The sequence below is a fragment of the Aspergillus brunneoviolaceus genome (genome assembly GCF_003184695.1).
Source record: "Aspergillus brunneoviolaceus CBS 621.78 unplaced genomic scaffold BO95scaffold_23, whole genome shotgun sequence".
Lineage (NCBI taxonomy): Eukaryota > Fungi > Ascomycota > Eurotiomycetes > Eurotiales > Aspergillaceae > Aspergillus > Aspergillus brunneoviolaceus.
The window spans coordinates 189,348-210,274 of record NW_020290753.1 but is presented as its reverse complement, the minus strand read 5'-3'; the positions used below and the strand labels follow the sequence as shown (position 1 = coordinate 210,274).

Here is a 20,927-nt window from a genome sequence, read left to right as displayed (position 1 = left end):
GCCGACAATAACTAATACTCATGTCATAAAAGGATGTCGTTAACTCCCTTTAAGAACAATCAGCATCATCAACCGTCTGTCTGATCTGTCCGCTGCATAGCCCCATCAATCTGCGGATGATGAATCATCGCGATACGAACCCTAGAATTGGTTGTCCAGTGACTGAGCCGCGCAAGCGCCAGTGCCATGGATCGGCTCGACCATTACGGTAGGCCTGAAATCGATGGATGGATGGACGGATGATGAGCGGATGAGCGACAGATTACTCACCCCGAAAAAAAGAGGCAGGGCAATATCAGAAACGATCTGATTGCTGGAGGCATCTGTCCGTGATGGTTGAAAAAGTGGACCCGCAAACCGGGATAAGATAAGCAAGCCCGAGTGTGTGTCTGACTGACTGACTGACTGGCTGGCTAACGGGGCTTTTTCCTCTCTCTCGGTCGAGATTGTTTCAGTCCAGGCCTAGAGCAATTGATTTTCCTTCCATCGGCCATTGTGGTCCTATGAGTTCGAAATCACCACTTCGTCAGACGCAATTTAATTGCTGGGTAGTCCGTTTTCATTGATCGGGCATGTAAAACGAAAGCAAAAGCAAGAGCAAAAGCAAAAAAGCAATAAATCAGTACAACAAGAGAGCACTGGGCACTGGGGGTGTGCGGGGAGGGCAGGGCTTGGCTCGCCCGCCGATCCTCTCTTCTCTTTTCCACTCTTCTGAAGTTCGGAGCTTCTTCCTCCCTCAATTTTCAGCTGTGGATGGACCCTAAACCCCCCTCCCACCAACCACTATGCGCAGTACGGTCGACTATCATCAATCCGGGTAATGCAGTGAGGCGGGCTGGATAACGATGAATGATGAATTCTATCAAAGGCCAGATAGACTTTAGCAAGGTCTGTTCTGGATGGCCCTACCGAAAATCTTCGACCACGAAAAAGTCTTTATACTTATAAATCATTGTTAGGCCAACAGGACACCTGACCGCATTGCATCATCCGTAAACAAAAGTCTGTTCAGATCTGTTCAACTATGTACTAGTAGCTTATCCAGCATCGAAGTAGTGGTGTCCCAGTAGCACAGAAAAACAAAGCGACACGCAACATGGAACAGACCTACCGTACACACTCTGACCACAATCAACTCGACAACACTCACCGGGCGCATGGGCCTCGGAAGGATTGTTTGCTTTCTGTTTCGGCTCTTCCTGGCTTTCTCCCAATTTCCCTTTTGCTCTTCCCTTCCTCCCCAACCCCGTATTTTCCAACGTGGTCTCGCGTCATCCAGCCAGAATGGATTATAGGCAGATGAATTCATTATTGGCTCCAATGAATCGACGGGCTTTGGTTACATCTTCACTGTTTTCCCTCAATCCAAAACTCTAGGTAGATTCCCCCCGCCAGGCTATTCTATCGAGACTTATTGAGGTGGCTGACTAAGACCCCATCTCCCGCGTCGGGAAGATTGCCTTCCTTAAACAACACCAGTAAGCCCGGTAGATGATAACAGACAGCGGGCACGCTATTGAGGAAGGTCTGCTGCGACGCGTGACTGTCATGTCTCTTTTCTCCCTCATGCATCAGTACATCTCCGGTGAATGTCCGCGCCCTTTTCATCCATCCTTCCATGTGGAGAGAGGGTGTGCCCCGTCCAACCCCCCCCCCCCCATTCTCCCTGTCAAGCACCGAGACACACACATCCCGAAACTCCGAAATCGGAGCGTGGCTTATCATCCTGTTGTGGCCAGACCAGACTGGGACGGCTGAGGCCGCCAGTGAGGGAAGGGGTGGCACGTAATGTACATAAAATTCAACTCAGATTAATGCTGTGTTGGTTTTGTGCAAGTGCCAACTTCCCTAACCTTCGTACGACATAGTACGTAGTCAGAATCCGATCTGACACCCGAAACAGACCGGGGCTTTGTAGTCTGTAGCTTATCCAGCGGGGAGGGAGTTTTGTGGGTAGGATAATACCCTCGGTCATTAACTACTACCCTCGGCCCCTGACAACGGAGATAGGTAGTCATCTTACCGTAGGTATTTCTCATCTAGCCTGCAAAGGAACCTTCACCCAAACCGCGACGCCCCCCTTTTCCTAATATACTGCATTTTTAGCATCGGGTCCAGGTAATATGGCTATCAGTCCCGTCCTCCTCCCTTCCCCCCCGACAAGCCTGAAGTTCAAACTAATCGAGATTAGGGCCGGGTCGAAGCATCAATGGTGTTCCTATGTTGTCCTAGCGTGGATCAGGTACTGTGACTTCGTGACCAGTGAATTCTAGGAGAGATGAACAACGGTGGCTATAACGGACAAGATTAATTCACCCGCCTCACCTCACCCCTACACACACACCAAAGTACTCCGGATCCCCCGCGCGCTCAAAGTGCATCGCAAGCTACTCCGAGGTAGGAAAAAGCGAAGAAAAACGGCATTGCCCGGGACTAGTGAGGGTGACCGAGCAGGGATGTGCAAATTGTGTGGTGTAGTCTAGTAAGGAATAGAGATGGAAAGAAGTGCCATTGGAGGGCGATTGCCACTTGACTGCAACGTCTCGGAAATTTCTCAATCCGATGCGAGGGTGTAGTTACTGGCTGCATTAATTGACGAAAAGTGAGCTCCTCCCCCCTCAGGGCTGTGGCTGAACCATACCCAGCTGGGATATACTGACAGGGCACAAGGCACATGCCTCCCCGCCTATCGTACCTATGGGAGGAGAGGCGAGCTACATATTCTATGCGTGTCTCTTGACCCCCAGACCATTGGTACTGTACTTTCGTACATGGTGCTGAAGGTCACGACCCCTATCCTATGCCCCGACAGGACCTTCATGATTCAGGACGCAGCTGGCTCACTTGGAGACGCGCCGCTGGCTGGGCTGGCTGGGCTGGCTGAACCGCAGCCCTGCACTTGCCACTAATTTGCTTTTCAATGCTACGGTGCGCGACGAAGACCTCTGTGTGATGTGTGCTACCACCTGTAAGATGCTTTGCAGCTGACATCCATGTTCATTTGGAGACTAAGCTTTGACATCCTGGTTGCATATTGTCAAGGTGATTCCGGGACGATCAAGACAAGTGAAAGGGCGATAGGGGGGAGGCGACTGACTGCTCCGATGAAATCTGCGCAGGAGCAGTAATAGTTATCTGTAGCCAAGTCGCTTGTCGGCTTAGAGAAGACACCGTGGTTAGTCTTGTGTGATATATCGAGTGCATACATGAGTTGCGTCCTGATATAGATTTTCATCAAGTTTCCCATTTCAACTGTTGGGATGATCAGCGGGCTCTCCAATAAATGTGGAGGGTCCCAACCCAATACTTATATCCGTGTGTGGAGGGGGGTTCTGTTTTGCTGCATATGAGTTCAGCCATGAGAAATTCGCCTAATTACCTGCGCCAGCCGGAGTACATCTGAAGGAGACATCCGTCTATAACATACAGGTAGTTACACCCACGGTCTATGTTGACACCATCCATGCACGGCTCAACAGGGCAACAGGTGAAATGTGTCTAGGAAGAGCCAGCCATCCTGCATGCGCACACGAAACCGACAGGTCGAGGATGCTCAGGGGAAAGTCCCTATCGGACAGGGCCACTTAGGCAGTGAGAAGCTGATCGAGCCGAATCTGTTGTGCCTCCTCGCTAGCAAATGTTGTATCACACCCATGCTCCCCAGAACTTAGCCATATCGACTACCTAGTGATGGCTAGTACCTGCCGGCATCGATGGCACAGTACTCCGTACTTTGTGTATCCCAGCAAATTGTCTGCTCGGTGGGCTGGACTACCCAAGTAAGCACATACACCAGCCCCAAAAGGCAACTATGCGCACCGACAGGTATACTATATTCGGCTGCACATATAAGGAGGGAGCGAGAAAAGGAAGAGAGAACGACGTGCGGCGACAAGGCGATTGAGCCCGGTCGCAACTTAAGGACCGCAATATAGGGATGAGATCACCAAATCCCTACTTTCGGCCGCGCTTGTTCATGGAGTAGTTATTATCGGGAACGACAGTCAAAGAGGATGATGCCGTACTGCCGTATTGCCGACCAAAGCCGTGATCAACTAGTGGTATGCCATCTATCCTGGTCTAGGTAAGATGGGGTGATGGTGGTGGTGGAGGGAGGAGGAGGAGGAGGAGTGGAGGAAGAGGAGGGGAGAAGAGAAATTTGGATTGGTTGATGGAGCCGGGTCTCGACCTTCATCGCGGCGTGGGCCCGTGACAGCAACACTTGGTCCGTGTGTTCCGTCCCGGCCTCTGTGTCTGTCTGTCTGTCTGTCTCTCTCTCTCTCTCCTTCTCACGATCTCTCTCTTCCTCTTGCTGACTGACTCCCTCCCCTTGCCGTCGGTTCCCCCCCCCTCCTCGTTCCAATCATCGATCTAAGTGAATTGAATTTGATTGATTGCCGGGCGGAGCTAACGATAACAACTTTTATAATATTGTTCTTCGAACATACAATTAGTTCCCATGTCATGAATGACCAGAGTCGCTGGGAACTCGATATTTCTTTCTTTCCTTTTTTTTTTTTTCGGACGGTCGGGTCGCCAGGATGCAACACCACCAATTACCTCTTGTTTATTTGTTTTCGTCTCATGAATTTGTTTTTTTTTTCCTTGCTTAAATGGAGTATCCCACAAAGATGGACCGTCCCTACATGGGTACCAATAGGTACCGGTAGGCTGGCTGATGGGCGGCGGTGACTACGATATTCTGGCTTTTCCTCCAATGCTAGACACTATGGATGACTGTCCAGCACAAGTACTCCATGCTCGTATCAGTTCGTAACTCAAAAATGGTTCAGGGAATGGTAGAAATCCTTCCGGTTCTATCCTGCCAATACCCCACGCGGTAGTTGATAGTCAGCATGCTCGCGCAAGAGAAGGACCAGAATTGTCTTCGATTCTCTGAATGAAGGGTGACCTGAATATTCACTCTGGTGACAGTGTCAGACGGGCGACTAAACACAGATGACTGTTGCTTCTGAAGGTCTAGACGATGAATGAATGGCGATAGTGGATAGGAGGGCAGATTTAGGCAGAATTAACCCAGGTCAATCAAAATAAATTAAGCTCATTTCGAATCGATTATTTCTCGCTCCCTGTGTGTTGCGAGCAACTTACCAGGTGCTCTGCTCCTTCCTACCCATAGGGGGGAGTCAATCCGAAAATGTTTGATCCATGCATGCATACGACTGGCGTCGGTCAATATACAGCTCACTCATCTAGGAAGTTGGCCTCCCTGAATGACTCGGTAGCAGTAGCAGTGCTTGGATGAAGTTACCTTTCTAAACTCTCTTGATTTTTTACTGGTACTCCGTACATTGCCTTTCATCCTCATGATCGGACTACAGTAAGATCACCACTCGATCTTTCCCCCCTAAGACACAAATGGCAAAGAGGAAAGGGCCAGGGCGCGCGCCATCCTAGGTGGGACCCAAATTAGGAGCCAACGACGACGCTCAGAGGAGGGTAGGCCTACAGCCAGGGCCTGGAATAGTAATTCATCCATCCTCCAGCGCATTTCCGCTTCTGTTACCCCTGCTGGAGGCCTCGAACACGCGGGTGGCGCGTTATTGGTTCAAAGGAGCCAGGGAGGCGTGCCAGCTTTTTTTTTTTTTTTTTTTTTTTTTTTTTCCGTTTTCCCCTGCTGGAAGGGGGGAGGGTCAGTTTTGCGCTGCCGACGAGGCCGAGGCTCCCATCGACTCCAAAGCGCCTATTGCCCAATCCAGCAATGATAGCTCGGGACCCCGGTCAGATGTTCTCACACGGTCGGAAGTACAGCCTCGACATGGTTTCTCTTTCTCTTTCTTTCTCTGTCTCTCTCTATTTATCTCTCTGTGGGTGTATATAAATGTATAAAGTTGTGGGTGTGTCTCATCTTGCGGGGTTGAAAAGGGGTCCCAGGAAGTAATGGCGGAGGAAAGAGGCGCGATTCTCAAGAACTTCCCCTAGTATTTATGTACCCGCCGCGGTATCATTCAAGGTAGAAGAAGGCAAGAAGTCAAGCAGACAAGAAGACAACTAACGTAAACTTAGTTTCTTTGTCTGTCCCGTGATGGTTTAAGAACAATTTAAATTTCTGGTCATTCTCCCTCTCAGTGATAATAATAAATATCCCCCAAACTTACCAGATCCCACTGATCAAAACAAGGCTTGAAAATGATTGATAACTCCATTGCCTATCAATATTAATTTGGTACTATAACTAGAGAGGATGAATTAAATCTGATAATAATCATAATAATGATTAATACTGGAATACTTCAAAGACACTTAAAAATAATATAGTCAGACCAGATTCATTTGATCAGACCAGGCAATCGTAGTCTCCCAAAAAAGTCCTCCTTCTGCAGAGGTACTTTTTTAGTTCCCTCAATAGATTTCCCTCTTGTTCCTTTCTTACCCTTCTCCTGCTCCCTTTGGGGATGGTTTTTTCTCTGCTCGTCCCCTCAACTCACACCCTCACTATCTCTCTCCTCTTTCTCTCTCTCTCTCCTTCTTTCCCTACTTCTCCTCATTTCATTCCTTTCTTTCTCCTCAAAACTTCCCAACCGAGTCGCTTTCTTCATCTTCTCTGTTTGCCTCACGTTCTCCCCGAGCGGGATAACCCGCCAACCTCAACTCATTCAAGATGAAGGTATAATCACGACGACCATCAACCATTAGTCGACAACCGTCCTTGTTCTACCTCTTCCTCAAGGGACACAACTGGAAACGATAGTTAGAATTCCTCCACCGTCTTCATCACACCTCCTTTTTTACACCTCATCTTCGCGCTTGAATGCATGGTCGACCACCTTTTGCATCACGTTTAACCTTTTTTTTTTGCCTTTCCCCCTTCGTTTCCTTCGCCGTTCCACTCCCCGACTCTCCTCCCCCCTTGACATGAACCCATTGATCCAGTCGACGAGAGAGAGCTCGTCCGACCGCCTACCACACCAAATCTCCGCCTGGACCCCATCATGGCCCCTCAATCCATCGACACTAATGCTGAGGCGATCTCCCTTTGGAGGAAGCGCTTCGACAAGCGACATCCATCAACGTGAGTCTTTTCTGAGGCCTCTTACTCAATTTTCTTATTCCTTGGGTCTTACAATTACCGTTCGCTGTTGCCCAACCTCCATCTGCATTTGTTTCCCTTCCTCATTTTCTCCCTAGTTGTCTAGACCGCTCGTGGACCCCCTCTCCCCAACTTTTTTCTTTTTTTGTTTCGGGTGATCTACAACCGTCTCCATACATACCCCCCCCTATCAATGAGATTGCCCGTGCTTTCTCTCCATTGCGGAGCACAGCGATCACAACCAACCCCAAAGTCCAATCCCCAGATTGATCTCATTCCAAATTAGAAACCCCGTGATTGCCATCCTCGATATCGAGTACAACGAGCTCGCCTTGTCTTGGAAGAAGCTCCAGGAGACTCTCATCCCATCGGATCTTGTCCAATTCCAGGAACGCGCCCAGGGACCTGAGGATGTCTTGAGTCTGGTGAGCAGCATCGAGCCGGTCTGGACGTCTAGCTCGAGGCAGCGAGTGGTCCGTGACCAGTGCACCGAGCTGAGATCCACTCTTCACGCCCACAGCATCCTTTTGAGTACCCTGCCAAAAAATGAAGCATACTTGTCTCTCTTCTACAGTGTCCTTCAGTCAACGCTCAAGGTAACCCATCTCTACAGTGAAACTCCTCGCATTTCTTGGGGTGGCTGACTTTTTCCCAGGCATCTGCGAACTATCCAAGGATCATGGAAGGATATATCAAATCACTCGTCATGATCAATCGGTCCTCTTGCCTGGCCATCACAACAGATCTATCATCCTGCTCAAAAGACACAATTCACTCGATCGCGCATTTTTACACTCTATTCTTCTTCTTCCTAGGCGAATTCATGGACTGGTTTGTGCGCCAATCCAAATGTCGACTGCTTAAGAGTCCCAACCACAACGTGTATCACACATTCCGAGATCTTGTCGGCCACCTGCGGCACAGCGCCAAAATAATAATGGGGGGAATCGCTGATATAATGGACGTCGATGAGTACGACAATGATGTTGAGGATATTACCGACACGACCTGCAACAGGGAGTTATGTCTGTTCGAACAAGCCCGGTTGGACCAGATTGGTTTACAGCGGAGGGATCGCCGCCACAAAGCGGAGAACGCTTTCATTCGTCATCTGGTCTGGGAAATTGCGCAGGATGCGGTAAAGCGCGCAAGGCTTTTGAGGGAGAGAGATGCCTTGCTTGCGCATCTGCTCGATACCGTGGGCCACCAGATCCGTCCGGTGAGCCAGCAAAATACTGGCATTGCTTGCTTAACGACAACAGCTTCTAGGGACATAGGTAGGGTTACGAAGGTGTACATGAAGAATCAAACAGCTTGGTATGCTGACCATATCACCTTGCAAGACATGGATAGATTTACATCGAGCGAAGGGGGTCAGAAGCACAAGTATACGCGTGCGGAATTACAGCTGGCTTCCAGCCACCTAGAAAACTTCTTCGACGCAGACGATCAGACACCCGAGCTGGACCCTGATGTGGAGGTGATCGCAGAAGAGAATGTCATGACATCTTTGCAACAGTGGGCGACCGACACATATTCCCAGGTGCTTGCCGTGGGCGGATCGCCAACCACGGCTTTTCCTAGCCCCGTCCTTCTCATCTCGACGTGCTACGCCAGTCTGGCACGAAAGGCCCGCTTACCGGTCATCTCCCACTTCTGTACCCGGCCCACCAACGGAAACGACGAATTGACGTACGAACAACAGTTGATTGCCCTGGCCTACAGCTTGATCCGGCAGTTGATAGAGTACTTGCCTCCGGTGATCATCAGTCACTCGGGGTGTAACCTGAGTGCAGAACGGTTCAAGCCGTTGAATGGCACGTTGACTTCGTGGAAAGAAGTGCTCTCCTTGATCGATATACTCCTCTATTATGCCCCACCCCTGATGGTGTGTGTGATCCATGGTCTGGATGCTATTCAAGATGCGTCCACTGACCAGTACATCCGCTCTCTGGTCCGCATCCTTCTGACACACACGAGACACCAGACCGCCACCATGGAAGGGGGCCTTGAGACGCAGAGCGTTCTGCTCAAGATACTATTCACTGTCGCTGGACGACCGAGCTCGCTGGTGGAGACGCTGTCGGAGAGCCAGCTGATACTGCGCGAGTCGAACCAGACGGAGGAGCTGACGATGACCGACTCTGCACTAAGCCCCGATGTTGGGGTCGTCATGATGAATGCATAATACCAAAAGCACATGACCACCACGAAGCGATACTTCTCTTATATCTCATCTGTCAGGCTGTTCTCTTGTGGCGAAAATCCGGGACATATAGAATTGTGCGCAGGCTGGCATTTTTTGAATATAACCTTACTAGCGAGAGATCATTGCGGGATCTCAACCTTTCGATTTTACTCTTTTCCACTTTTCCCCAACCTTTCTACGCGATTACCTTTCTACCTTTGTCGTTGAACCATGTTAGCCTTATGGCGAAGGAGGTATCACTGATTCTGGTCATTGTCGTGTTGTACTCTCTACGCAGATGTTCACCCATTGATTGGTCTATGTCAGGGTTGAGGCGCAGCTGGCTTTTTGCTGGTGGATGTGGGCAGAAGTCTTCCCGGAATTTGAAGGTGTTCGGAGCCTGATTGCTTTGTATAGTTGTAATACACGATTGTGATTTGGGGAAGGGCAACCCCCCATCGCCCCCCGGGAGAATGCATAACTACCTAGGTGGTAACTTTCCAAGTTGTTGAAATCTGCCTCGGGATTAGGTTTCCGCCGTCCACGTGGGGAACTCCGAGCCAACTACGACGAGCTACGAGCATACATAACGACCCTCAGTGCAATCCCGGGGAATCTTATCCTCACAGTCTGTGCATTCTGCCTGATTTCCGGAGGCATCGAAGTGAACCCTGGATGGTCCTGATGTTCTGTGTGACTTTCGGGATTTCAGCTCCGCTTCAAGATACAAATACGGCTTGTCCATTGCTGCCCATCGATTGTTCCTCTGCATCACTTCCCCTCTATCACGATTTACTACCACACACTCTCAACAGAACTCTCTCGCTAGAGAACCACAGAAACAAGCCACCACCATGGGCGTGACCAAGCCCAACCCCAAGCCCAACCCCGAGACCCAGACCCAGCCGCAGCGGCCCTCCTTCAACCGGCTCCTCTCGCTCGACTCCCCACCCCCATCCCTGCCGGACTTCCAGCGCCTCTGCGCCCAAACCACCGACGGCGCCCTCTACCCGCACGCGACGACCATCACCAAAAACATCCCCATCTACAGCACGCGCACCATCAGCCTGACTGATCCCGACGACCTCACCACCGTCCAGAACGAATGGTACCACATCCTCTCCGAAGGCCCCGGGATTTTCGTCCTCCAACACTTCTACGACGTGGAAGACGACGACCACCACCACCCGACCCTAACCGCCACCACCGCCGCCTTCAACCGCATCATCGCCCACGAAGCCGCCGCCGCCGCCACCACCACCTCGGCCAAAAAAGGCGACCACTTCTCCTCCGGCCACAACGCCCGCATCTGGAACAGCTTCAGCAAGCACGCCTTCGCCGACCCCTCCTCCTTCGTCGCCTACTATTCCAACCCGTGGCTCCGCGCCGTCAGCGAGACCTGGCTCGGCCCGGGCTACCGCCTCACCGCACAGGTCAACATCGTCCGGCCCGGCGGCCAGGCCCAGTCCCCGCACCGTGACTACCACCTCGGCTTCCAGGACGACGGCAACTGCGCCCGGTTTCCGCGGGGCATGCACGCCGCCAGCGCGTTCCTGACGCTGCAGGGCGCCGTCGCCCACTCCGATATGCCAGAGCGCAGCGGGCCGACGCGGTTCCTGCCGTTCAGCCAGCGCTTCGAGGCCGGGTTTCTGGCCTGGAGGCGCCCCGACTTCCGCGAGTTTTTTGAGCGCGAGTATGTGGCGCTCCCGCTGATGGAGGGGGATGCCGTGTTCTTCAATCCGGCGGTGATGCATGCGGCCGGCGAGAATCGTTTGGGACCGGAGAGTGGGTTTGAGAGGAGGGCGAATCTTTTGCAGATTGGCTCGGCGTTGGGGAAGACGATGGAGCGCGTGGATGTTGTGCCGGTGGTGGAGGCGGTGTGGGGGGAGGTTCGGAGGCGGTTTGATGGTCATGGTCATGGTGAGGCTGACGCCGGGAACGAGGAGGAGGAGCTGGATGCGAATTGGGAGGCGTTTGTCCGGGCGCTCGGCGAGGGGTATCCGTTCCCCACGAACCTGGATCGTAGGCCGCCGGCGCCGAATGGCATGGCGCCGGAGAGTGAGCAGGACTTGATTCGGAGGGGTTTGTTGGAGGGCTGGGGGACGGAGGAGATGGTCGCTCGGTTGCGCCAGTTGCATGAGGACGAGAGGGGCCATCAGTCTCTCTGACTGTACTACCGTACAAGCTCTGTCGTAGGGAAAGTGACCATGATCAAGTAGCGAATTATCCAACACAGGGACAGGTCCATAAGTAAATATTACTCTTGTTGGTCTAGCTCATTAGAGACAATCATCACTTCGTGAATATTCCCACCATGTTACTCCGCCCACAAGGGTATACCAGAACGCTACGCCAATGCCAACCAATGCAGTCAGTCGTTAAAGTCATATCACCCCTCGTTCCTCGACCCAGATCTATCCTCGCGTTAGTCCCAGTGCTGCACGACCCCACAGAAAGAAAACGACTTACCTCCATCTTCCCGAGCTCACTCCCCTCCCGTCGTGCCATCTCACGGGCCGAGCTCATCAGCAGATCCAAATCCTCCTGGTCCACCATCGTAATCATATCACCATCGTCTTGCATGCGGATCTTGAGCAACGTTCGGAACCCGAACTTGTCCCGGATCCGCTGTTCAAACTCGGCGAAGTCGATCACAGGCTCAATCATGATATACCGCGTATCCTCGTGGGCATGCGTCTTGACCCGGTACTTGCGCACCTCGGGCCGTCGGGCTCGCGAGGTCCCGCGCTGGGATTGTCGCTGCGGCGATCGTCCGTGTCCGTCGACCAGGTCGAAGTCGCCCTCCGCCGAGCCCGACCCACTGACATACTCTTCTTCCTCGTCGATGTATCGTTCCCGTTGCCGACGCCAGCCGGTCCCCACGGGCATGGACCGCGTGCCCGAATACCCGCCCTCCGGATACCCACCTGCTGTCGATGCAGACCCCGTGTCACTGACCCCTCGTCGATGGCCACGCATCTCCCGACCGCGGGACGACTGTTCCTCCCGAGGGCCGGCGCGAGCCGAAGCAGCTGCCGCCGCTCTCCGGGGCTCGGAGGCCGTGCGAGTCGTTCCGATGCGCGGCTTCTCGCCTAGGACGGTCTCGTGTCCGATGCTCTGGTTCAGGTCGAGTCGCGGGGGCGGCGCAGCGCGAATGGACCCCGGTCGACCGGTGGTCCCGAGACTTCCTGTGGAGCTGTTGGTACTCGCCTTGTCTGCGTCCGGCGGGGGAGTAGGAGGGAAGAGATTACGGTTCAGGGGCGGTTCAGAGTGCTGACGGCTCCGGCTGGGCAGGTTCTTGTGCACCAAGTGCGAGGTGGCGAACGGAAGGTGCTCGGTATGCCGGTGGTCGAGCACCGACTGAGCGCGGGGGATTTCCAGATTCAGCGGGCCGGACGGAACGCCGTTACGCTCCCCTGTCGCGGCAATCAGCCGGGCCTTACCCAGGTAGTCTTTCGACTTCAGATTCTTGACCTTAGCCTCGTTGGGCCGGTAGACCACCCCTACCGGAATGGAGAAGACTGTATAGCCCTGTTTGCCATTAGGATTGAAATCTCCTGCCGCTCCTATATGAAACGTACCTGTGCTCGTTCCTTGATTGCATCATTGATGACATCGTGGTCCGGCGTCACCTTCTCTTTGGACGCATAGTCGAGATCCTGGAGGCCGGGGCCCATCTGCTGCAGGTAGATATAGCACAGACCGCGGTTGAACAGCACTTCGCACGAGTACAAGCGGAACTTAAGACCCAGCTGCTCGTAGTCAATGGAGGTGTTACCTCGAAGGTACAACAGGGTGTCATTAAAATTGGCCAATGCCTCCTCAAAGTCACCCAGCAGGAAGTTGGACACTCCTTCTTGGAAGTATGCGATGGCCAGGTATTGATCTAGCCCAATTGCTCGTTGGTAGCACTCGACCTAGATCGCCGTCAGTATGAGGGAATGCCGTGAACGAAGAGTAGGTCTTACTGCTCTGTCGTGCTCTCCCAAGGTGGCATATATGACTCCACAGTTGAAAAGGATCTTGGATGTTTCGGCGATGGCGCTGAAGACCTGAAGGGCTTCATCGTATTCTTGGTTGTCGTAGTGGTCCAGGGCTTGCACCCAGGTCTCAATCTCCTGAGTAATGTGAGCCCTGCTCAGCCTGCCCTTACGGTGGGGGAAGGAAGCAACCCTACCTGCTTGATGGACATGTCTGACTTGAGCCCGTAGCACCAACGATAGGCGATATCAGGTGCCGCAGTCGCCCTGGTACTGACCTAAAACACGACGCAGACGGGGCTGACCGGTCGAGAACCCCACGTCGTAGTATATATGTCCCCGACTTGTGATTGATCGGACCAGCACGCTGACGACAGAGTCCTCGACCACGCCGAGAACAGGGATGGAATCGCACGGTGGACCCGGGATGGAGGAGACTGAGCGCAGACGGCGAGCGAGTAATAGACCATGCGCAATGGGCCTCTTAGCGGGAGAGATAGATAACTCAAGAGATAGATAGATCGGATATATAATTAGATCACGGATGCCGCGACCCAGCCGCTAGCGACGACCGTCTAGAGACCAGCCAAGACGAAGGCAAGGAAGACCAGACTGGCTGGGACGGGATACGTAGGGGATGAGAAGGTTGGGAGAGTAAAGTTTGTTTCGAAGGTGATTTAATTTGATTTGCTTTGGATTCCCGCGTGGTTAGAGCTTGGACAGGCCGACAAACACGTTGAGTACTGGGTGGTGAGTACACCACTTTGGGTTGGGAGATGATGATGTTGATGATGATGGTGATAATGGTGATAATGGTGATAATGATGGCTGACGAAGAACGGACAAAAACAGAAATGGAAGTGGTTAGCAGGTACGGAGTACCGATGCAGAAAGGAGAAAATAGACCGAAGGAAAGAAGATCAAGGCAAGACTGGGATTAGCGCGCAGAGAGAATAGTTAATGAAGGAGAGGAAGGGGAAACGATGCAATGCAGCAAATGCAGCAAGCAAGCAGCCTGTCAGCCAGGAACTACTCAGGATGGTGGGTGCAGTGCAATGCAGTTCTGGGATGGAAGGGGAGAAGGAAAAGATGGACAGGGAAGAAAGAAAGAGGGGAAAAAGAATAAAAATAGTTGGGTAAAGAATTAAAAAAAGGTCTGATCCTAGTCACATCCCAGCAGCATCTTTTTCTTCCAGCCAGCGAGCCAGCAGAGCCAGCAGAGCCAGGGATTGGATGCTGCAGGGGGTGACGCTTTTCATCACATCGCAGAAGAGTCGATCCATCCGAGCCCGGTTGATTGGATTCGTGCCTTCATATCAGGAGATTTCCAAGGAGATTACGGAGTACTTACTACTTAGTTACTTACTTCCAGTTAACTGCCCCGTTCCCGGTGGGAAAAGCCATGCGGGGCTGCAGAATTGTCACAAATACAATGAATGGGTTTACCCCATACCATTATTATTACCACCACACCACCACACCATCACACAGACACTCAAACATTCAGTTCAGACAGACAGAGAGACAGACAAACATTGGATTCTTCTTCTTCTTCTTCTTCTTCTTCCTGTGAAGCTCTTGACCTTGACTCTCACAACAGAACCCAACCTGGAGATGATGGAGGATTATACTTTCAGTGCATTGGGAAATTTCCCCGCCACGGCGCTTGCGCCTGAGCGAATTGACCATTCCATTCCTGCCTCCAACTTGTTAGATCGACCCACTCTGTGGAATACGGGCCTCTTTGCGCACCCTAACGCCCTATCGCCCTCTCTGGCTCTCTCACTCCCTGTCGGACCGTTGTACTATGAACACTAGGAGTAGCTCTCGATCTATCTTTAGTGTTCTTAGTGTCCTTGCCATGCCCTGCCCACGACTAGTCGGTGTGTCGTGCAGTTGCTCCTGCATGGCTGCCAGTCACCTGAGTCTGGGGTTGTCGGTGTCTTCTTCTTTTGCTGCTGCTTCTGCTTCCTGCCTCCCAGCAGTACGGAGTACTCGAGTCATCATTATTCATTCATGTGGCTCGTAAATTATCTAGCTATCTCTGATAGGAGTAGTAGTAACACTTGTCGATCGAATTGCCCATGCACAAGCAATTCCACGGTGACCCCACCCCCCTCCTTCTCTGTGCTATACATAGAACGGCTTATGCCCTCTGATGTAGTCAAATCACACCAGATTTCCTGCCAAACCCGCCATTATCAGATCCCTCTATACCATTCCCTGGGAGACCTGCTCCTGCCGCTCCTGCCAAACGTTCTTACCGGAGCAGGAACAGACCATCTTGTCGTTATCCCACACCCCCGCGCTACGAGCGATGACCCCAACCAATGTGTTCGAGTCTTCCCGATTAAAGGGGCCCTCAGCATTCTTTGACACCACCATACTGCGGCCAATCATCTCCCAGATCGCGACCGGTCGATCCAAAAAGACATTGCCTCGTCCCTTTTCGTCAACCTCCACTGACCCAAAGACCCCACGTGGTTCCTTGGTGGGCTCCGTCGAGCCCAATACCTTGGCCTTGACGGCCTCCCAGATGCCTCCCGTCGACGCCGCACCTTGCGAGATATCGCCCGCCTCGCGCACGGTCGCCACGTACTTGCCCGGGGCGAGGCCATTGATCGTCAGATCCACCAGGGTCATATTGGACGACACCTGAACCATGCGTGCCAGACCGCGGATCTTGTTCGAGACGGCAGTGGAATGTGTTTCGAGGATGCACACCGCGGAACCTGCAGGCAAAAACAAAGAAGATCACACCACCGAAGTTAGCATAATCCCATCCAACCCGACTGGGCACATCACATAAAAAAGGGGGGAGGGGACAGAGCACGTACTGTTGGAGGTGCCACTCCCTCGCAAGATCGCATCACGACCCGTAGCTTGGATGGCAGTGACAATGGAGCTGGGCGGCGCGGTGCCCTCAATGAAGACCAGTTGATCCTTCAGGCTGGCCTCAACCTTGCTGATCCCTAACACAGGTTCTGGTTAGAGCTGCGTGGGTAACGGGGAGGGGGAACTGGCTGTCATACCGTCCAACTTCTTGAGCGACGCGGAGACATCTTTGACGCAACCCTCGCAGGTCATCGGGACCGCGAAGGTGGTCTGGATTGATTAGAACCGCGTGACGCATGGCGTAGAAAGCAGCAGCACCCACCTGGAAAGGTTCAATAGTCATCTCGTCTAGTAGCGCCCTTAGATCTCCAGTCAGTAGTAATGCAGCAGCAAACAAAATCACAAAATCATCAGGTACTGTACGGCGTAGGAACCCCCTCCCTCCGTCCTCTTCTTGAATGCGGGCCGAGGCGGGGAGCGGCTTTGAAATCAACCTACCGATCAGGTTTAGCTCGTTTCCAGACCCGCTCCGTCAACCCATAGCGTCATCCGGCCAATCATCCGGGTGCCCTGTCGTTCATCTTCTTGCGATAGTAGCTCCGACAGCTTCACCTCTGTCCTTCAAACCACCAGACAACAACAACAAGAACAACAACAACGACAACGACAACGTCACAATTGCCCATGTCGTTCAACCAATAGCCTGCACATCTAGACCATGTCCTCGAAATCGCGCTGGGCCAACGACGATGACCCAGAGACGGAGGCCATCCTCGCCCAACGCAAACGCGAAAAGGAAGAGAAACGACGCGCCAAAGCCGAGAAACAACGTCAGCTAGAAGAACAGCAGCAACAACAACAGGCCAAACTTCAGGCTCAATCGCAAGATCCCAATTTCACGCAGACCGACGCGCCTCCACCCTCCAAGCGTCGCCGCCTCTCCAACGACCACGACCCAGCCCGACAATCCCCGCAACCATCCAAACCCAACACCTCCGACCCTCAGACCACCGCCGAAGGGAACAACCTCCTCACACTCCCAACCTCCGAATGGGGCCCCTGTCGCCATGTCGACAACTTCGAGCGCCTCAACCACATCGAAGAAGGCAGTTACGGCTTCGTCAGCCGCGCCAAGGACATCACGACCGGCGAGATCGTGGCGCTCAAGAAACTCAAGCTGGAGCCCACCTCCCCGGAGGGATTCCCGGTGACGGGGCTCCGAGAGATCCAGACCTTATTCGAAGCCCGACATCAGAACATCATCGAACTACGGGAAGTAGTGATGGGGACCAAGATGGATGAGTACGTTTTCACTTTTTGTGTCAAAAACGCACACTACGCCGCACGCCATGAAGACACCCCTCAAAATCATTCCCCAAACCACTCCATATACTAACACGATTCCCCCCAAACCAGAGTCTACCTAGTCATGCCCTTCGTCGAACACGACCTCAAGACCCTCCTCGACGACATGCGCGAGCCCTTCCTCCCGTCCGAGACCAAAACCCTGCTCCTCCAGATCATCTCGGGGCTCGAATTCCTCCACGCGCAGTGGATCATGCACCGCGACCTCAAGACCTCGAACCTGCTGATGAACAACCGCGGCGAGATCAAGATCGCCGACTTCGGCATGGCGCGCTCCTACGGCGACCCCCCGCCGCCCAAGCTGACCCAGCTGGTCGTCACCCTCTGGTACCGCGCCCCGGAGCTGCTGCTGGGCGCCGACCGGTACGGCCCGGAGATCGACCTGTGGAGCATCGGGTGTATCTTCGGGGAGCTGCTGGGCAAGGAGCCCCTGCTGCAGGGCAAGAATGAGGTCGATCAGGTGTCCAAGGTATGAATCATTGCTTGCCCACCTTCATTCATTCTACCAAAAAAAAAATGAAAAGAAAAAGCAAGAAGTTGACGACGGTCCAAATAGATCTTCGCCTTAACCGGGCCCCCAACCACCCAAATGTGGCCTGAATTCCGATCCCTCCCTAATGCCAAATCCCTTCGACTCCCGTCGTCGTCCTCATCCTCAGCAGCCCCGGGCGGTAGTGGTGTCGCTAATCCGCCGCTCTTACCGCGCGGCAAGTTCCCCTACCTGACCAACGAAGGCCTACGGCTACTGTCGTCACTCCTGGCGCTGAACCCCAATGCCCGCCCGTCAGCCAAGCAGTGTCTGGCCCATCCGTACTTCCGGGAAGACCCCCGGCCCAAACCCAAAGAGATGTTCCCTACATTCCCGTCCAAGGCGGGCCAGGAGAAACGGAGACGACGGGAGACCCCCGAGGCGCCGAAGCGCGGCCAAGAAGCCCCAAAGTTGGATTTTGCGAGCGTGTTTGGGGGTGCGCAGGCGGGTGGTGATGGTCCGGAGGCCGGGGCTGGGTTTACCTTGCGCCTGGGGTAGTGCTCCCTTGGCTGTGAAGCATGTACTTTTACGATTGGACTATATATAGAGCTACGCATCGTGGGTGTGACAGACTTGGTAGTCCGTTTACGACTTTCAACACCATCATCTGGAAGGCTTCCAGGTCGCGACCTGGAGACATAAACGTGGGTTCTAAGGCATAAGAGCTGTGGAACAAGTTTAAGGGAGCGAAGAGGAAGGCTGTTTTGAGAAACCCGCTCCCTGGTTCATGAGCCTCAACCTTTGGAGGGTCAATTGAGCGGTGTATATAAAAATATGGTAGAGTCGCCTGGTCCACCAATAATGAAGTGGCAATGCGAATTAAGAATTAAGATCTTCTGGATGAGAAATAGTACCTCGCAGGATAGCTGGAGACATAATCGTCAGTGGAGTCACTGGCTTCGCGCTCGGCGCGGGCAGATCGCGGACTCTGTAAATGTTTGGCTGATCTCGGGCCCACGATCTCGGGGATCCCTTGAGCCCTGGTCGACGAATGGCGATCAAGCCCAGGCCCACTATATAAGCAGCCATCGCCAGTGAAGCTCCTCTCGGACTTGAGTGCATTATTATCACGGTCGGGGCGGATATCGGGTGACTTGTCGACAAGGAAGTACTCGTCTCTGAGGGCGAGAAGTGACGCCAAATCGTCGGTATCAATGGTGGACCATGGCTCCTCTAACACCTGCTCCATTTCTGACATGAACCGTTGCTCTTCATTCTGGGTAAACCCCCCCATGATCTCTTCCATCGGCGGACCGACTTCTGTTTGCGTTTGCTCATCCATACCAGTAATGGAAGCAGGAGCGGCCTCGTGACCTACATGTGCCGGCCTGTCAGGATCCGCTGAGCGGTTACATGCCACATCTATCTGCGGCTTCGCATTCATCGTGTCCTCAAGGAACTCCGAAATTGGTGTGTTGACTTCAGGCTCGCAAGGCTCAGTGGCCCTTGTTGGTGTCTCCTCAGATTGGTTGAATCCATGGAACGGCGATTCGCTCTGCTGATCCACCTCGGGAGCATGGCTGTCTCTAATCCCCAATCGGTCGCACAATTTCAAGGACTCCATGGCGAAGTCGGCGTCTATTATCTGGGGCGTTTCAGACACACGATTAGTCTTGCACACGCGAGTCATGGCTGGCTTGTAACTGTTAATCGCATTGATCGACATCCGCAGTGCGTTTGATTTGCGCGAGTTGGTGGGGGCTGAGCTTGAGGCAGTGTGAACATTGGGACTCGGGCGCGTAAAAGACTGCAACTGTGTATCCAGATCAATGGGATCATTCGATGAAGGTCCCGGTGTAGTAAAATAGTGACTGCTGCGTTCCAATTCGCTGTCCCTCGGGCTGGGTTCGTCTGAATCGTTGGGCCTGACTGACACGGTAGTGGTGGTGGTGGTGGTGCGAGGCTCTTGGCCCGTCGCAGCCTCATCGGGCTCATTCAAAGCTTCTGGTACCTCATGGTTACCCTGGAACGCTGTGATTTGCAACCTCGCGGTCTGTCCATGTTGTGATTCCGTCGAATTGACCTCGGATCTAGGGACAGCGAGAACTGCCTCGGAGCGACAGTGACGCACAGTCGAACCATTTAGAAAAGTACTATCTGCTTCACATTCGACATGAATTGGTAGTTTCTGCAAATATTTGCCGATGTCGCCATTTGGTTCCGAAGGATATTTGCAGCTGATGCGTTGGAGGTCGGCTCCGAAATCAACATCTTCAGCAGTGCTAGCCTCGGACACTGTGGAGGAGTAGAGCGTTCCCTGCTGATCCAGCGAGTCTTTTGCCGATTCCGCCGAGGACCAGGCGCTGGGGTTGTCGGTGCGAACAGGTGGAGGTCCACTGGATCGCCGACGTATCCCCGACCTCAGCGCAAGTAGTCCTAGATGGGCTCTTCGAAGAGATCTTCTGGGCAGATTCTGTATCCAACGACTTGTTCTTGGCGAAGCTGTCTGCTGGGAGAGATCGCAATCATCCTCCAGCCATGGCGAGGCGATAACATCAGGGTTGTGTCGCGGATCCCGCGGATTGAAGACTGGGTAGTGAATACTTTCCTCACATGCTGGCGAGGGGGCGGTAAGCCGTCGTATGGCAGCCCTAAGCAATTAGCACGCCTCCTGATATTGACGACGCAGAGGCATACCTGTTCCTGCGGCTGACGGGGTAGCAGAGGCTAAAAGAGTACGATGACGCCGGGCGACGTCTGTTGTTTCCAAATGCCGAGTCTGGTGCGTCCATTGTTCCCTCAATCGATGTCCTTCCAAGAAGAAACCTCCAAGAGAAGTTGGAATAGAGCCAGCCGTGTCTTACTAAACAGTGCCAGAAAGTCCGACGCTTGTTGTCGATTGCAAAGACGAGGTCCGGGGTTTTCCTGGATGGGATCATTCAAAGGGCGACGCAGATTGAGGCGACGACCAGACAGGCCGAAGGAAGCCATAACAAACCCGCCACGCTGTCCCACAGGCGCATTTGCAATGTCGGACAG

At 53.2% G+C, this 20,927-nt stretch overlaps 6 protein-coding genes across 6 annotated transcripts; 3 read left to right on the top strand and 3 right to left on the bottom strand.

Annotated features, from left to right (window-relative positions):
- Positions 1-6,953: 6,953 nt before the first annotated feature.
- On the top strand, positions 6,954-9,239 carry BO95DRAFT_462408 (uncharacterized protein; the record flags this gene model as incomplete). Its single annotated transcript, XM_025588910.1, has 4 exons — positions 6,954-7,033; positions 7,338-7,647; positions 7,707-8,328; positions 8,395-9,239. 4 exons carry the CDS (start codon positions 6,954-6,956, stop codon positions 9,237-9,239), a joined length of 1,857 nt encoding a protein of 618 aa, XP_025443596.1.
- A 953-nt stretch (positions 9,240-10,192) lies between these two features.
- Positions 10,193-11,383, top strand: BO95DRAFT_333470 (phytanoyl-CoA dioxygenase family protein; the record flags this gene model as incomplete). The annotated part of the gene is made up of 1 exon (XM_025581919.1): positions 10,193-11,383. A coding segment is annotated over one exon (1,191 nt), but the record flags the coding sequence as incomplete, so codon positions are not given.
- A 203-nt stretch (positions 11,384-11,586) lies between these two features.
- BO95DRAFT_493710 (putative PB1 domain protein) lies at positions 11,587-13,431 on the bottom strand (the record flags this gene model as incomplete). The annotated part of the gene is made up of 5 exons (XM_025590767.1): positions 11,587-11,653; positions 11,709-12,770; positions 12,821-13,156; positions 13,208-13,357; positions 13,417-13,431. The coding sequence occupies 5 exons, from the start codon at positions 13,429-13,431 to the stop codon at positions 11,624-11,626; spliced, it is 1,593 nt and encodes a 530-aa protein (XP_025443594.1). The 3' UTR covers positions 11,587-11,623.
- A 1,980-nt stretch (positions 13,432-15,411) lies between these two features.
- BO95DRAFT_441520 (copper chaperone CCS1) lies at positions 15,412-16,492 on the bottom strand. Its single transcript, XM_025586194.1, has 4 exons — positions 16,377-16,492; positions 16,252-16,324; positions 16,057-16,191; positions 15,412-15,951 (listed from the first exon to the last, which is right to left on the bottom strand). The coding sequence occupies exons 1-4, from the start codon at positions 16,395-16,397 to the stop codon at positions 15,431-15,433; spliced, it is 750 nt and encodes a 249-aa protein (XP_025443593.1). The 5' UTR covers positions 16,398-16,492; the 3' UTR covers positions 15,412-15,430.
- Positions 16,493-16,659: 167 nt separating this feature from the next.
- Positions 16,660-18,025, top strand: BO95DRAFT_441519 (kinase-like protein). The gene is made up of 2 exons (XM_025586193.1): positions 16,660-17,356; positions 17,471-18,025. Exons 1-2 carry the CDS (start codon positions 16,773-16,775, stop codon positions 17,892-17,894), a joined length of 1,008 nt encoding a protein of 335 aa, XP_025443592.1. The 5' UTR covers positions 16,660-16,772; the 3' UTR covers positions 17,895-18,025.
- Positions 18,026-18,774: 749 nt separating this feature from the next.
- On the bottom strand, positions 18,775-20,680 carry BO95DRAFT_462404 (uncharacterized protein; the record flags this gene model as incomplete). Its single annotated transcript, XM_025588909.1, has 2 exons — positions 18,775-20,539; positions 20,586-20,680. 2 exons carry the CDS (start codon positions 20,678-20,680, stop codon positions 18,775-18,777), a joined length of 1,860 nt encoding a protein of 619 aa, XP_025443591.1.
- Between the last annotated feature and the right edge of the window lie 247 nt (positions 20,681-20,927).